The 13,815-nt window shown below is 34.3% G+C and overlaps 1 protein-coding gene across 3 annotated transcripts; it reads left to right on the forward strand.

Annotated features, from left to right (window-relative positions):
* The first annotated feature begins 564 nt into the window (after positions 1–564).
* LOC149804632 (uncharacterized) lies at positions 565–12,709 on the forward strand. 3 transcript variants are annotated; one of them, XM_089942722.1, is made up of 5 exons: positions 565–1,503; positions 3,489–3,532; positions 4,017–5,190; positions 5,937–5,989; positions 10,297–12,709. In XM_089942722.1, exons 1-4 carry the CDS (start codon positions 1,176–1,178, stop codon positions 5,948–5,950), a joined length of 1,560 nt encoding a protein of 519 aa, XP_089798848.1. In that variant the 5' UTR covers positions 565–1,175; the 3' UTR covers positions 5,951–5,989; positions 10,297–12,709. The 3 variants fall into 3 exon arrangements, with proteins under 3 accessions (XP_089798848.1, XP_089798856.1, XP_089798838.1); XM_089942730.1 differs by lacking the exon at positions 5,937–5,989 and adding an exon at positions 6,293–6,323 and having other exon boundaries at positions 566–1,503; XM_089942712.1 differs by lacking the exon at positions 5,937–5,989 and having other exon boundaries at positions 567–1,503.
* Positions 12,710–13,815: the final 1,106 nt, after the last annotated feature.

The raw sequence follows: 13,815 nt of genomic DNA on the forward strand, positions 1-13,815 counted from the left end.
AATGTGTATACATGCTAAAGTTTTTTCCCCCACAGAGTTAGTCAAGTAAACATTTTGTGTTTAAATAAAGGAATTGAGGGATTTAGCCAACCCAAGTCCGGTCTTATTTTAACTACTAAAATGACATTAAAAAAGTAACAAATTGGCATACATCTTGCCGAATGCCTTCTCTGATTCTTCAACAACTTAAAGCAGCTTACTATGCTAAAAAAAAAGATGGCCTGAAAAATGGACATCGCGTTAAACCCAAAATCCACCTGTACCGGATAAAATATCGTTTATGACGTACGATCGTTTGTTTCGACAAATGCTAACTATAATAATTGTGTTGAACTATTCATATATTGTAATCGGTAATGACCTTAGGGTAAGATGGCTTTGATATTAATGCTCAGATTTCTAAATCATCTTGGAATGACAGAACAATATAGCTGGATTATATCATCCGAAGATGGCTCTGTTATCTTGTTTTAATATCTTTTATCGTATATATATGTTCAATTGTCAAAACTTGGTTTAGACTGTATACATGATTTCATTCAATTCATTCCGTGCAGATACCGTCGGCTTTGTCTCAACATCTCTAGTGTGGTATGCAGACCGAATCAAGAAGATGTCTTTAACTTAAATTTTATCATGTGATTATCACTCACCGAGCACATACTTGTCAAAGTAATCGCTTGACGCAGGAAAACAGAACTTTGTTTGGGTTTGAAACTCGGGAATATTGAAGTTTAAATTCCAATCAACCCACCGTTGCCTCACCTTCTTTTGTATTCAGACACAAAAGCTCAGTTTGGCTATTATTATAGCACCATATATGTTATTTACAATCAATAAATATCACGTTGCATACCTTGAAAAGACAACAGTTTGAACTTGAATCTGGATTACGGCAACATTGGTGTGCGTCGCCAACATAGGCTTAAAAAATACAACTGGTTGAAGGCAGCCATTTGCAAAGAGCAATGGCGTCTTGACAGTAGTGGCATGTATTTCCATCAGAAAACGTAAAGTTACTTTTCAAAACATGAATTGTTTAGTAAAACACATTAACAAGATATAGACGGATCTGTATTTTATAAAATATTTTACCTGATACATCATATTTAAACAAAGGAAGCCAGACGACTTCTTGTTCGCAGCTTCGAAGTATAGTGTACTGTTTATTTAAAATGGAGATTCAAAAGATGAACGATGAAGATGATAGGAAATTAAGATGCAATTGGAGCTTTTTAAAACAAGAGCTTAACGTCAATGATTTTGTCAACCGCTTTGTGGAACTTGGTGTGTTCACTCCTCAGCAAGGGGACGAAATAAACAACGTACAGCCCAAAACACAGTCGATGAAAGCGGAAAAGTTTCTGGAAGCTGTTGTGCAATGTGGTGACCGAGGATATCAGACTCTTTGCAATATTCTTCGTGAAAATACAGACAATCGCTACAGCCATGTCATTGATAAACTAGGAATTACCACGGTCATTATCAACCATGACACAATGGGTATATTTTTCTTTCAGTTTCACTTTAATTGTTAATGTTACCGCATATACATTATTCATTTTCTGCTTGACAGAATGAAAAACGTCACCTTTTCGCACAGCTCCACACATAACTGATTACTGTAGATCATGATATTATATTGTTACTAATCACATTTTCTTGACAATAGTGTCATTATGATGTCATAATGCCAGTTTTAAAATTGCACATTTGTAATGAGTATATTATATACCACGTTAATATTAACATTTATGCGAAAACAAGTTCTTTGCAAAATTGTCAATAATATTATATTCTTGAAAAGTTGTAAATGTTCGGTATGCCCTTTAAAGTGTATCATAAATTGATATTCATACCGTATAAGGAAATTTGTGAACAATCTACGCTATTGCTGCAATTCACTTCCTTGACTATGCAGATTTAAACCGTATTTGGAAAGTGATGTTCTGTTCTTTATGTAGGAAAAAAGGAACTGCATGATATTTTTTTTTATTCAGTACTTGAACATGTAATGCATGAAAATGCATCTCGTCGCATTTTATTTTTTGAAAATTTCCAATTCTGAAACCTTCACATTAATTACATCAGAACTTTTTTTCCACAGCTTCATTTAGGATGTTACTCAGAATAAAAAGCAGAAAGATAGTTTCGATCCAGAATAAAAGCGATTAGACCGCTCTGAAGATCCCATGAAAAATCTTAAATCATTTGATGTTTATTAAGCTAATTAATTAATTAATTAGTTTCCCATTCGTAACTTTGTCAGTACGCTTACTACCTGAAACTTTCATGTTACATTTACAGTATAATTAATCGGGAAAATATTCTTTTTGTACTCCTTGTTATATAACAAAACAAAAGTTTTGCTTTTAGCTGACATAACATTCATCTTTTCATGCATATGTCAAAGCCTTAGTTATGTCATATGGCGAAGTTATAATCATTTCGTATCTCAAAACCATAACATTGCATACGTCAAAACCTTAATTTCATACTCCACAACCTTAATCATTTCATACGTCAAAACGTTAATCATTTCATACGTCAAAACGTTAATCATTTCATACGTGGAAGCGATAATCATTTCATACGTCAAAATGTTAATTTCATACTCCACAACCGTAATCATTTCATACGTCAAAACGTTAATCATTTCATACGTAAAAACGTTAATCATTTCATACGTGGAAGCGATAATCATTTCATATATCAAATCCACAATCATTTCATGTCAAAGCCATAATTATTTCATATCTCAAAGCCTTAATCATTTAATGTCAAAACCATGATCATTTTATGTCCAAGCCCTTAATCGTTTATATGTCAAACCCATAATTATTTCATATTTCAAAGTCGTAGTCAGTTGATGCCAAAGCCATACTCAATTCATATGTCAAAGCCATAGTAATTTCATGTCAAGCCCTTGATCATTTATGTCAAAGGGCTTACTATCATTTCGTATGTCAAAGCCCTTGATCATGTATGTCAAAGCCATACTCTGATTTAGTATGTCAAAGCCCTTGATCTTTTATGTCAAAGCCATACTCTCATTTCGTATGTCAAAGCCCTTGATCATTTATGTCAAAGCCATACTCTCATTTAGTATGCCAAAGCCCTTGATCGTTTATGTCAAAGCCATACTCTCATTTTACATGTCAAAGCCCTTAATCGTTTATCTCAAAGCCATACTCTCTTCTCAAATGTCAAAGTCATGATCACTTCAATGTCCGTCTCAGTAACAAGGAGACATCTGTTGTTTTTCGAACTTATTTTACACTGTGTATACTATAGCATTCGGTTCAAGCAAAAAAAAAACAAAAAAAAAAAAAACATGAAAATATATCGGCATTCTTTGCTTCATTCTTTAATATTCTGGCCAAAAATATTTGTACGCACTTTTGAATCATTGCTTACAAAAGCTATGATGCGAAATGATTTTCTCTGAGTGTTGATACTGAGATAAAATGAAGTATTGTTCATTCCAGACAATAGACCAGAATCGGGAAGGCCGTCCTCGAATACATCCAACGTAAGTCGTTAAGGAGAAGAAAAAAATTGCAAATACTACTACTACTACTACTACTACTACTACTACTACTACTAATAATAATAATAATAATAATAGCAGAAGAAGAAGAAAATTTGTTGAGGGATCGTTACGAATTCTGTCCGCAGGGCTGTTTTGCGTACTTTATTACCTTCTGGAACAGTAATTTGAAGCACCACTTGATAGCACTGGTAATGCACGACCATTTCGCTCACACACACACATACATACATACATACATACATGCATATATATATATATATATATATATATAGAGAGAGAGAGAGAGAGAGAGAGAGAGAGAGAGAGAGAATATTGAAAGAATTAACCTAATATTAGTTTTCATGCAAAAATTGTTTATAGATGTGGATCTTTTGTCAGATCTAAATGTGTAACTTTTTGAAACAAGTATGTATGCTCCTAATCTATTACATTATTCTCATGAATTTATGTCATTCAAATTCAGACCAGTAGCAGTACAAGGAGTATTCCCAGCAGAGACGGGGAGACTGGAGAGAGGAATATTAGGGTGGGGCATTCAGCAAGACGTGCATGGAGACCAGAAAGCTCGGCTAGCGATGTGTCCGAATTCAGCAACACCGTGAGCTCTACCAACAATAGTAGCAACAACAGCGACAATAGGAACACCTACACTGACAACTGCAATTCGACCTATAACAATCAAACTACGGGCCACAACAACAACAACAACACTTCTGTCCGCCAGAACTACCAGCCAGACGGTGCGGAGGGGACATACGGCCAGTACAGCAGATCATCCAGCAGTGGAGAGTTTGTGCGTGAAGATGGTTTAAGCATTGCCAGTAATCTTGAGAAGGCCAAAGCAAACGGCATGTCCAGCGTAGCTCAGAATCTAGAAAAAGCCAGAGCCAAAGTTGCAAGCGGAGGAGAGGTTGATATGCAGGCTCTAGAGCAAGAACTTGTCCGTATTGCTCCGACCATTGCTGAACTTTTCCAGAAAATTACAAAACAAACCAATAATGTAACGGCAACTACCGAGGAGGAACTGAGAAGAATAAAAGATGAAAATGAGCGTTTGAGGAAAACAAACAAATCGCTAATAGAAAAGCTTAACTCGTTCCAACAAAAAATTATTGCACTGCAGTTGGAAAATAAGAAATTAAGACAATACGGTGATAGTGAAAAGATTGCTAAGGATGAATTGGATGAAAAATCGAAAGAATTGGAGGGTTTACAGAAACGTTTAGAGGAGCAGAAAAGAGTTCTAGAGGCAAAGGAAGAGGAATTAAATGCCCAATTGGCCAGACTGAAAGAAATCGAGAAAGAGAATATTGAACAAAGGAAAAAACTGAGCAATCTTGAAACCCTTTATGAAGAGGGTGTTATAGAAAGAGATTTTCAACAAGAGCAGATCAGCGATCTAATGACGGAAAGAAACCGTCAACGGAACCAAATAGATCAGCTGGAAGATAAACAGAAGCAGGGCGATGAACGTCTTTGGAGACTGGAAGAACGGCTTCGCCAACTCGAGACTGGAACACAAAGGAGCAAACGCCGGCAGAACATGTCTTCCCTTTCCAGAAACCCTTGGATGAACGGAGTAATGGAACGGTCACACCATACCGCTGTCAAATTCAATCCAGGCTCCAGCAAAAAGGGTTGGTTATCTTGAGATATCGTTTTACTAACTCCTGCGTAGAATTTAATTTGTCATAGCTCCATGTGAGGTGCCTGTTCTGATTGTTATAATAGACGGATGTCTTTTATCACTGTCTTGACACGAATGCAGAGGCGATATGCCTCGTTGATTGCTTTGAGGTTATATTTTTCAACGTTGCCAAATGCTAAGTTCATTTATCACTCTTTGGTTGCCATACATTTAATGCTTCTTAAAGTTTTGTACTTACGTATTTGTTTGGAACCAGGTCTGACAATGACACATGGATATTAAGATACATGCAGGGCATAAAGATTGTTGCTCTGTGCTGATGAATTGATATACCTTTTATGTTTCCTGAAAATAGTGATGTATACACCGTATATACTCGCTTATTAGTTGGGTTCAACTGCAAGTAACTTAGACCCTGTACTGCCGTCGCATTATGCGCCGCAGGACATGGTCTGTGCTGTTTGTTCTTATGAATGCACCTAAGAAAACTGCATATACCCAAATCTGCCGGCGCATTATGCGACGGCAGCTCGGGATATATACATCGTGCGGTTGGATCTGACTGAGGCGCGAGTTAAAACCGTTATGAAAATATTTACTTAACATCTTTATAGGTATTTTTGCTTTGAATACAGTAGACATGTTAAGATTTCAATGTATTTTTTGCTGTATTTAATATAAAGTTGTACTTCATAATTAAGATTGAAACATTCTTATTTTTAAAATACTTTTCAGGGTACTTTTTCTAAAGCAAACAATCATAGATAAAACGCAGGTGAAAGAAAAAAGTGTGTTTCCTTCTTTTATTAGTGTATATTTTGTGTGCAGTATTTTTGCAGTTTCGTTTGTAGAAAACGATATATTTTGTGCCGCAATATTGCAGTTTCAAAGATAGAAAACTGAGTGTGTCTTTGTCAAGGAAAGTTGGTTAAGTTGTGTTGTATTCATAACATTTTTGCAGAACAGCATTGGTTTCTCCAACAGTTTTACATAAATATTCCTCATCGTTAATCATGCACATTCACGTCAGACTATCATATTGTGAAGTTTTGGCCCAAACAACGTAACTTAAATTGCAGTCCTTATTTCAGACGACTGGTGATTTTTCATGAACTTCATCTGGTATGTATTTTTTTTTTTTATTGTTAAATTTTATTTGTGGAAACTGAGTAACCAGAATTCATGCATTAATTGCAATATACTTCTATAGGTTTGACTTATTTGCACATTGGTTTAGGATCATGTCTCGAGAGTTCGACTTTTCCTTGTAGAAATATCCATAATTGTAACACTCGGTTAAGAACCCTGTTTCCCGCATGTGAAAACGTTACTTATTTTCATACCTTATCTAAACTCGTGCACTATGATTCTAAGCTCAGTTATTAGCGATTTAAAAAAAAAATAAAGTATAGGAAGCGGAGAAAAACCATTGTAATGATTTTCACGAGAATAACTTCTCCGAACATAAAATAAACTGTTCAGGTATAGTTATCTCGATCATAATGTTGATGGTTATATTGATGGTTACCGCGAGTAGCCACCTCGTCCAGTAATATTGACTGCAGGCTGCTGTCAGTTCATACTCTTTCAAAATATGTTACTGCCTTAAGGTACTTTTGACCTCCAAGGTCATCTAAGACTTAATACATCATTTATGCGCATCGCTACACGAGGTCACTGACTGGGGCCCCACCTTGAAGCTCTTATCACAGAATGAAATCCAATCAAACACGAGGATATAAACACCAGACTTTGTATAGCGGCTTTGGTGCGCTTTATTGTGACGTCATCAGTATATTGTGACCTATGGTGCGTGTTGCCTTGTAGCATCATTTGCCCTTTGCTACATCAAAGCTGATAAAGAATTACCTAATTTTTAGTTCTAAATATTTGACAAAATATCACCATGAAGCGATTGCTGATATTGGGTCTCAGGAAATGCAATCTAAGTGAGATGCAGTTATCAAATTGTACGCGTTTCTTCACGTGGAGTCTTATTACAACACATGGCGTCGAGGAAATGGTGTTATCCTGCCCAAGGATGATCATCCACTTTGAGTATCTAGACCTCTGAATGGTTCATTTAGTGAATGATCAAAGAATGGAAATAGTTCTATTATCGGCAGATATAAAGTTACTCGTAGAAAGTTGAAAGCACAAAATAAAAACTAAGACGAGAAATACAGTTGGTGTAAAAGAAGTTGGAGAAATTAATACTGTTTTGTTTATATGGTTACGATAAAAATTGATTTGCTTGATGTTCAGTCGTCTGTATAACATCAGCACTAATGTTGATTCCAAGTGACCCACTTTATACACCGTACATGTATTTTAAAGCAGTAAGAAACATATTCATTAATTGTACGAAATTTTTTCTTTATTAATGTCCTAAAATTAAAATTATTCATCGACGCAGTCTGAATAGTTACATTTATTGAGATTCACTATTAGTTAAGTGGCCAGCATATTTTGGTATCTCATGACACATGTTTACTGTCCCATGAATGTCTTCATTAGTTGCATGAAATTGTCTTTCTGCTTTTTTAAAAATAATTATCATGCATTTTTCCTGACCGACTGACACCGCATGATTTTGTTGCTTTGTATGAAATTTATTATATTTATATAACTTTTGCCTGACAACTAAAGCCTTCAGACATGTTCATTTTTTATGGTTCATGAATTTTCGTGAATTTGTACAGATAAAGGCGATATTTAAATACATTTTCAAAGATAAATATAGTGTACTGTGTTATTTAACTAAGGGCTTCAATAGTTATAACACCAATAGGGTAAAGTTCAGTGTTAGACGAACTATTTTAATGAACACACACAAACACAATATATATATATATATATATATATATATATATATATATATATATATATAGAGAGAGAGAGAGAGAGAGAGAGAGAGAGAGAGAGACAGACAGACAGACAGACAGACAGACAGAGAGAATATATGTATAGTATGTACGCTGTATCAGTGATATACCACGAGATGTATACATTTTTCATTAAAAGGAAACGAGGCTTGCCGAGTTTACATTTAATGAAAAATTTATATAGCTAGTGGTATATCTTTGATGCAGCGTACGTACTATACATATATTTTATTTATATCACATACAAATACACATATTTGCACTTTGAATGGAGTTACGACATGCTCCGAGTAACTGTGTATTGACCGAGTGAAAGAACTCCTCACATCCCTGCGAGTGTGTCCGCTACAAAATGTAGTTCTACGATATTTCTTGTTGTTCACAATCACATATGCAAATTGATAAGTTGATTGTACAAACACGGTGAGCCTCTTGTACACTGAACCTGAACTGTCAGGCATTCACATACTTGCGTATGGAAATTAGTGTGGAATAGAAACTAAGCGAAATGACGAACCAACAAGAGGTAATTAAAATATTTTAATATATTGACAGTTCATCTAAGTCACCATTCTGCTTTAATTAACATTTCTAAAGATTATATAAAAAAAACTCTCTCTCTCTCTCTCTCTCTCTCTCTCTCTCTCTCTCTCTCTCTCTCAACTTTACCATCATTCATAGGTCCAGAGACATCGTCTTATGTCACAAGCACGAAAATCACTAACGATCGTATTTTCATGAATTTTCGCCCATATCTAGCCGCGATAATCTAGAGAGAGAGAGAGAGAGAGAGAGAGAGTGGGGGCGACCATTTGTACATTTTTGTATTTAATAATTAATAATTGAATTTTAGAACATTATAATAGGTTTAATAAACAAAGACAAAGCATTAAATACGCTACAGTATGTGTGCCTCGTAACCGACAAATTTAACACATTGGCCTAGTGTCGACTGGCGATTGCAACTATGTATCATTGATATTATGAACACTGTTGATAGATCCCAAGGAATGCGTAAACATACCGTTACAAGGAACTAGATTAAGGGCCGTCCATTTAGTACGTACGCAATGGAGGGGGGAGGGGTAACCCAAATGCATACGCTTGCGTAGTATGGGGGAGGGGGGAGACTGATAATGTGCGTACGCATATGAAACGGGGTGGGTGGGGTGAAACCTCGATAATAATATATCTAATACGTAACCTGTTCGACTGGATTCAGTCGGCGTTTACATTTTAGCGGACATTAGAGAAACTTTTTAAAGTTACGCAGCTTATTTCTTTGATGCAGCCAGACATTCAACGTTGGTTGACTGTCTGTTTTATTGAACATGTTAATATTATTAATCCCTGATCGTTTCTGCGTGGATTAAATATGGGACATTCTATATAATGGGGGGGGGGGGCGTGCGTCAAGCGTACGTACGCAGTTGGGGGTGTGTAAAAAAGTACGCCTTTATACAGGGAGGGGGGTAGGGGTCAAGCTTTGCGTACGTACTAAATTGATGGCCCCTTACTGTAGGTTACTTTGGTACAAGTTCAGTTTTAATGTTTTCGTCCAGCGCCATATGTTTTTCTCCCTCACTCCAGATTTTTGCTTTTTTCGTCCCTTACGCACGACAAGGAGAGAGGAATGAAAAAAAAGAAAGAAAATATTCCGATGAAATTGTGTACCATTTTAATTTCATTTAGAAAATGAGCACTATTAATACTTTTTACCGTTATTTTCATTTGTCATTTATGATTAAAGAATGAGTAGAAATTCATCATTGGTCTATAGGCCTGCAGTTGAAAGAATGTATATATATATATATATATATATATATATATATATATATATATATATATATATATATAACACTTTTGCTCGATTAGTAGAATATTTAACACATATATTGTTTCAATGGTTAGAAACGAATTATTGATTTTATTTGTTGCGTTGCACTCTAGTTAACATACTAGTTATGTCGAATTTCTTTTGACTAACAATTTCAAAAGCATTTAGGACTATTTTTCGGTACATTACAAATAAACCTCTTTGCAAATTCATAAGTCATGCTATAGTACATCGTGTTTCTTGTTAAAATATTACTGTTGCATTCTACGTTCCCTTTGGGTGATAATCTAGATGTCAATACGTACCCACTTATCGATGAAATTCTCAATTATGTCTACCCACGTCAATTATAGCCGCTTTTATTTCATTACAGGATTGTTTGATCCAGGACTGTACCTTCCGAACAGATGAACATTTCCCAAACCAATCACGACATTAGTAATTTAGTGACATCTATGTTCAAACAATCGTGTATTCTTTAATGTGAAATTTGTCGTACTTTCTACTTAAATACTACCAGATATAGCTACATATCAGTTTGCATGGATATTGTTTCTTTCTTTCCAAGATGTTTTTTTTTCTTCTTCCATTTTAAACATCTTTGACAGTAGATATGTTCTAATGTTAGAAGCTGGAGTTGAGACCTGGGTTATTCTAGCCCAAGGGAAACTGTTGTCGCTTATAAACACATAACAATATGAAGGTTCAGGCAAATATCCATGTACAAATAGAAATGTAACTTTTTAAAACTTATTTGTACGCGAGTTTGATATAAACACGAAGTAAGCTATTTTTCATTGTTTTTTTTTTATTGCGATTATTAAGCTATTTTATTTCGATTCATGTTAGAAAGAGATACTTTTCTAAAGATTACTGAGACTAATTATTGAAATATGTGACATCTTATGGGTCATGGTTGGATATAGATAAAAAATCCACGAGAAGATGAAGATTGTTAACTATTTTTAAATACAGTTTGAGGAAATGTATAATCATTTAGGTCTTATTTCCTTATGTAAATACTTATCTGTATATGTTTTCATGCACGTGTTCAGTTTCTAAACTAATGTTTACGTTTATAAAAGATATGTCTTTGCATGAGTGAATAACCCGTGTGTCAAATCTCTAACAGAATAAACTAAAAAGAAACTTTGCACAACAGAATTCCTAATTTGAATTAAATGCGCTTGAACTACTCAACTGAGCTAATTGACTTGCATGTGAAAAAATACCATGGATTATTTATAACAGCTGTAAAGGTTTACGGAATAATTATCTCAATAAGTATACGATTTGAAAATCTGCACATTAAGTTTTACAGGTTAGGGGATTAAGTAATAATGGAAGATCACGCATGCAAATGTTTACGTGTTCATTTTTACTAAAGGACTGGACGTAAAAATTAGTACAATTATCAGCCTGTAAAGCTTAACCGCTGCATGGTATTTGACTATACAGATATGCACAAATATTATATACTTATTTACATTACTCTTTAATACTGTTACACTTGTGTTATGATTGGTCACATAGTGACCAGAGTAATATCATGCATGTAAATAAGCTTACCCAAGCTGGCGCTTTCATTCTCTTTTCCTTATTTCGTTTGCTGCTTTCATTATTATCTAAACTATTTTTGTTATTATTATTATTATTATTATTATTATTGTTGTTGTTGTTGTTGTTATCACCTTCCTCCTCCTCATTATTATTATTAGTAGTAGTAGCAGTAGTAGTAGTAGTAGTAGTAGTATTGTTTTTGCTGCTGCTGTTGTTGTTGTTTACAGAAGCGCTGAGGATATTGTGATACCGCCTGTCTCTCCGTTGATCAGTTCGTCCGTCCGTCCGTTACCACATCTACTAAACCGCTGGTTGAAGCTTCATGAAAGTTATTATGTTGCTACTGTTATGACCATATGACCATCTCCGGGGTTCATGGTATTAGGTCATTGATTTAATATACAAACTTTGTAATTACAGTGACATATATGAATATTTAGTAACCAAATATATATATATATATATATATATATATATATATATATATATATATATATATATATATATATATATATATATATATATATATATATATATAGCAGGAAGACCAATCAAAACTTGACGGAATATACTTTATGACCCCACTGTCACTGTCAGTTGTCGCGGGAGGGTCGGGGGTACGTAACGATGGAATGTGCAGTGGAAATCTTGGAATTTGCAATCGTGAATCTTTGCATTAGCTCTAATGATGATATTGTTTATTATTATTATTATTATTAGCAGCAGCAGCAGCATCGTCAAAACAGCGTACATTACAATACATGCATAATATAAAGATTATAAGCAACGTATGTAACTTTTTTATAAGATAATTGAGATTCGATCTCTTTGCAATATTTGTATCAATATGGAAAACTCTTTTGTCACATTTGTTGAGTTTTATTTGGACTCTGAAGCGTCAAAGTAAATATCACTATCAACATTCTTTAAAAAAACCCAACAAATTATATAATTTAGTAAATGTAATGGTTCTCTTACTGTAATTAATGATGGGCTTCCATGACCATTCAGGCAAAATTAAAAATAAAAAGTTCGGCATAACTTTTATGTAATTAAATTCTTACAAACCATAATTTTTGGTCTAGTTTACTGGACTCCGTCTGTATGGTCTTTTTGCTGTGCAAGATGTTTTATCGACTTGGCAACCTTTTCTTGTTTATTTCCCAATGTTTGTTTTAATGTCTATATTTCTTTCTTAAAATAAAGTATGTATTTTCTTTGTTTTACTATGTGTTTTTATTTTACCAAAAGAATATTTTGTTGTCACAGTCATTATTGTAAATATGATTCTGTGAAAATAATTTGAACTTATGTTATTGTTACAAATGCATATTACAAACATTTTTCTACGTTGAAAAATTATTTTAAAAATGGAATTAAGCTGTGCAAGCCTTCATTTTTTTATATGTTTAGTAACCGTGCTGTTTATCAACCGATTCACTCTTTTGACTACCGCTCCGGTGGCCCAAGTGATTAGAACGTCCGCCTGGGATGTGACAGGTCGCTGATTCGAACCTCGGCCGAGTCATACCAAAGACTTCTAAAAATGGTTCTAGCACACACACACACACACACACACACACACACACATTTATGAATTATTTCCATTTGCTCTCGCCATTAATACACACAAACACACACGCGCCTCTGTCGCTCGTCCATATATGTATGTATGTATGTATGTCTACGTTTAGACTGTAAAGGGCATATTGTAATTGGAAAAAAATTATCCTGTCACTAGATTGACTGAGATCTGTCTTATTTTACGTTCAAAATTAGTATTGATACTTCTAAAATGGCGGGAAAGGTTGAAGAATGACATATAAATAAATAGTTAAGACATAATCCTAATTTTAATTTATTTAAGGGATGTTAAGAAATTCGGAACAATGCAACAAAATAAAAGAATGGATATCAAATTACAAATATAAAATGCTAAACGGTTTTAGCAAACAAAATCCATGAAGAATAATGGCAAATATTTTGGACCTCGTACTACAGATAACGTATGTAATTCTTCCAGATGACTTGTCGCTTATTTGAATCTATATGTTATAAAGAATGAATGGAGGATGTATAGCTAATCCCGCGACCCAAGTAAATAAAAACACTGTAATTGATGCCAAATCAAACACAATGGCAATTCCAGTACAGCTTTACACAGTATAAACTAATATATAGATATTGTGAGGTACTTTGGTTCATATGATATTTATTTATTTATCAAAAATGTTATCGTAGAATGTACATCATGTTGAACAAAATATATGGAGGAGTGAGCAACAAACATAAGCGTATTTCAAGCTTCTTCTTAGTTGTAATATTAATTGTG

The sequence above is a fragment of the Sinohyriopsis cumingii genome, chromosome 2 (assembly GCF_028554795.1).
Source record: "Sinohyriopsis cumingii isolate HCF-2022 chromosome 2, ASM2855479v2, whole genome shotgun sequence".
Classification (NCBI taxonomy): Eukaryota; Metazoa; Mollusca; class Bivalvia; order Unionida; family Unionidae; genus Sinohyriopsis; species Sinohyriopsis cumingii.

What these genes read in the sequence shown, in the direction of transcription:
- LOC149804632 (XM_089942712.1), top strand. Translation starts at nt 1,176, where the DNA reads ATGGAGATTCAAAAGATGAACGATGAAGATGATAGGAAATTAAGATGC. An exon ending in CGTCCTCGAATACATCCAAC is followed by an intron (nt 3,533 to 4,016) that starts GTAAGTCGTTAA and finishes ATTCAAATTCAG; the next exon opens with ACCAGTAGCAGTACAAGGAG. An exon ending in TCCAGGCTCCAGCAAAAAGG is followed by an intron (nt 5,191 to 10,296) that starts GTTGGTTATCTT and finishes ATTTCATTACAG; the next exon opens with GATTGTTTGATCCAGGACTG.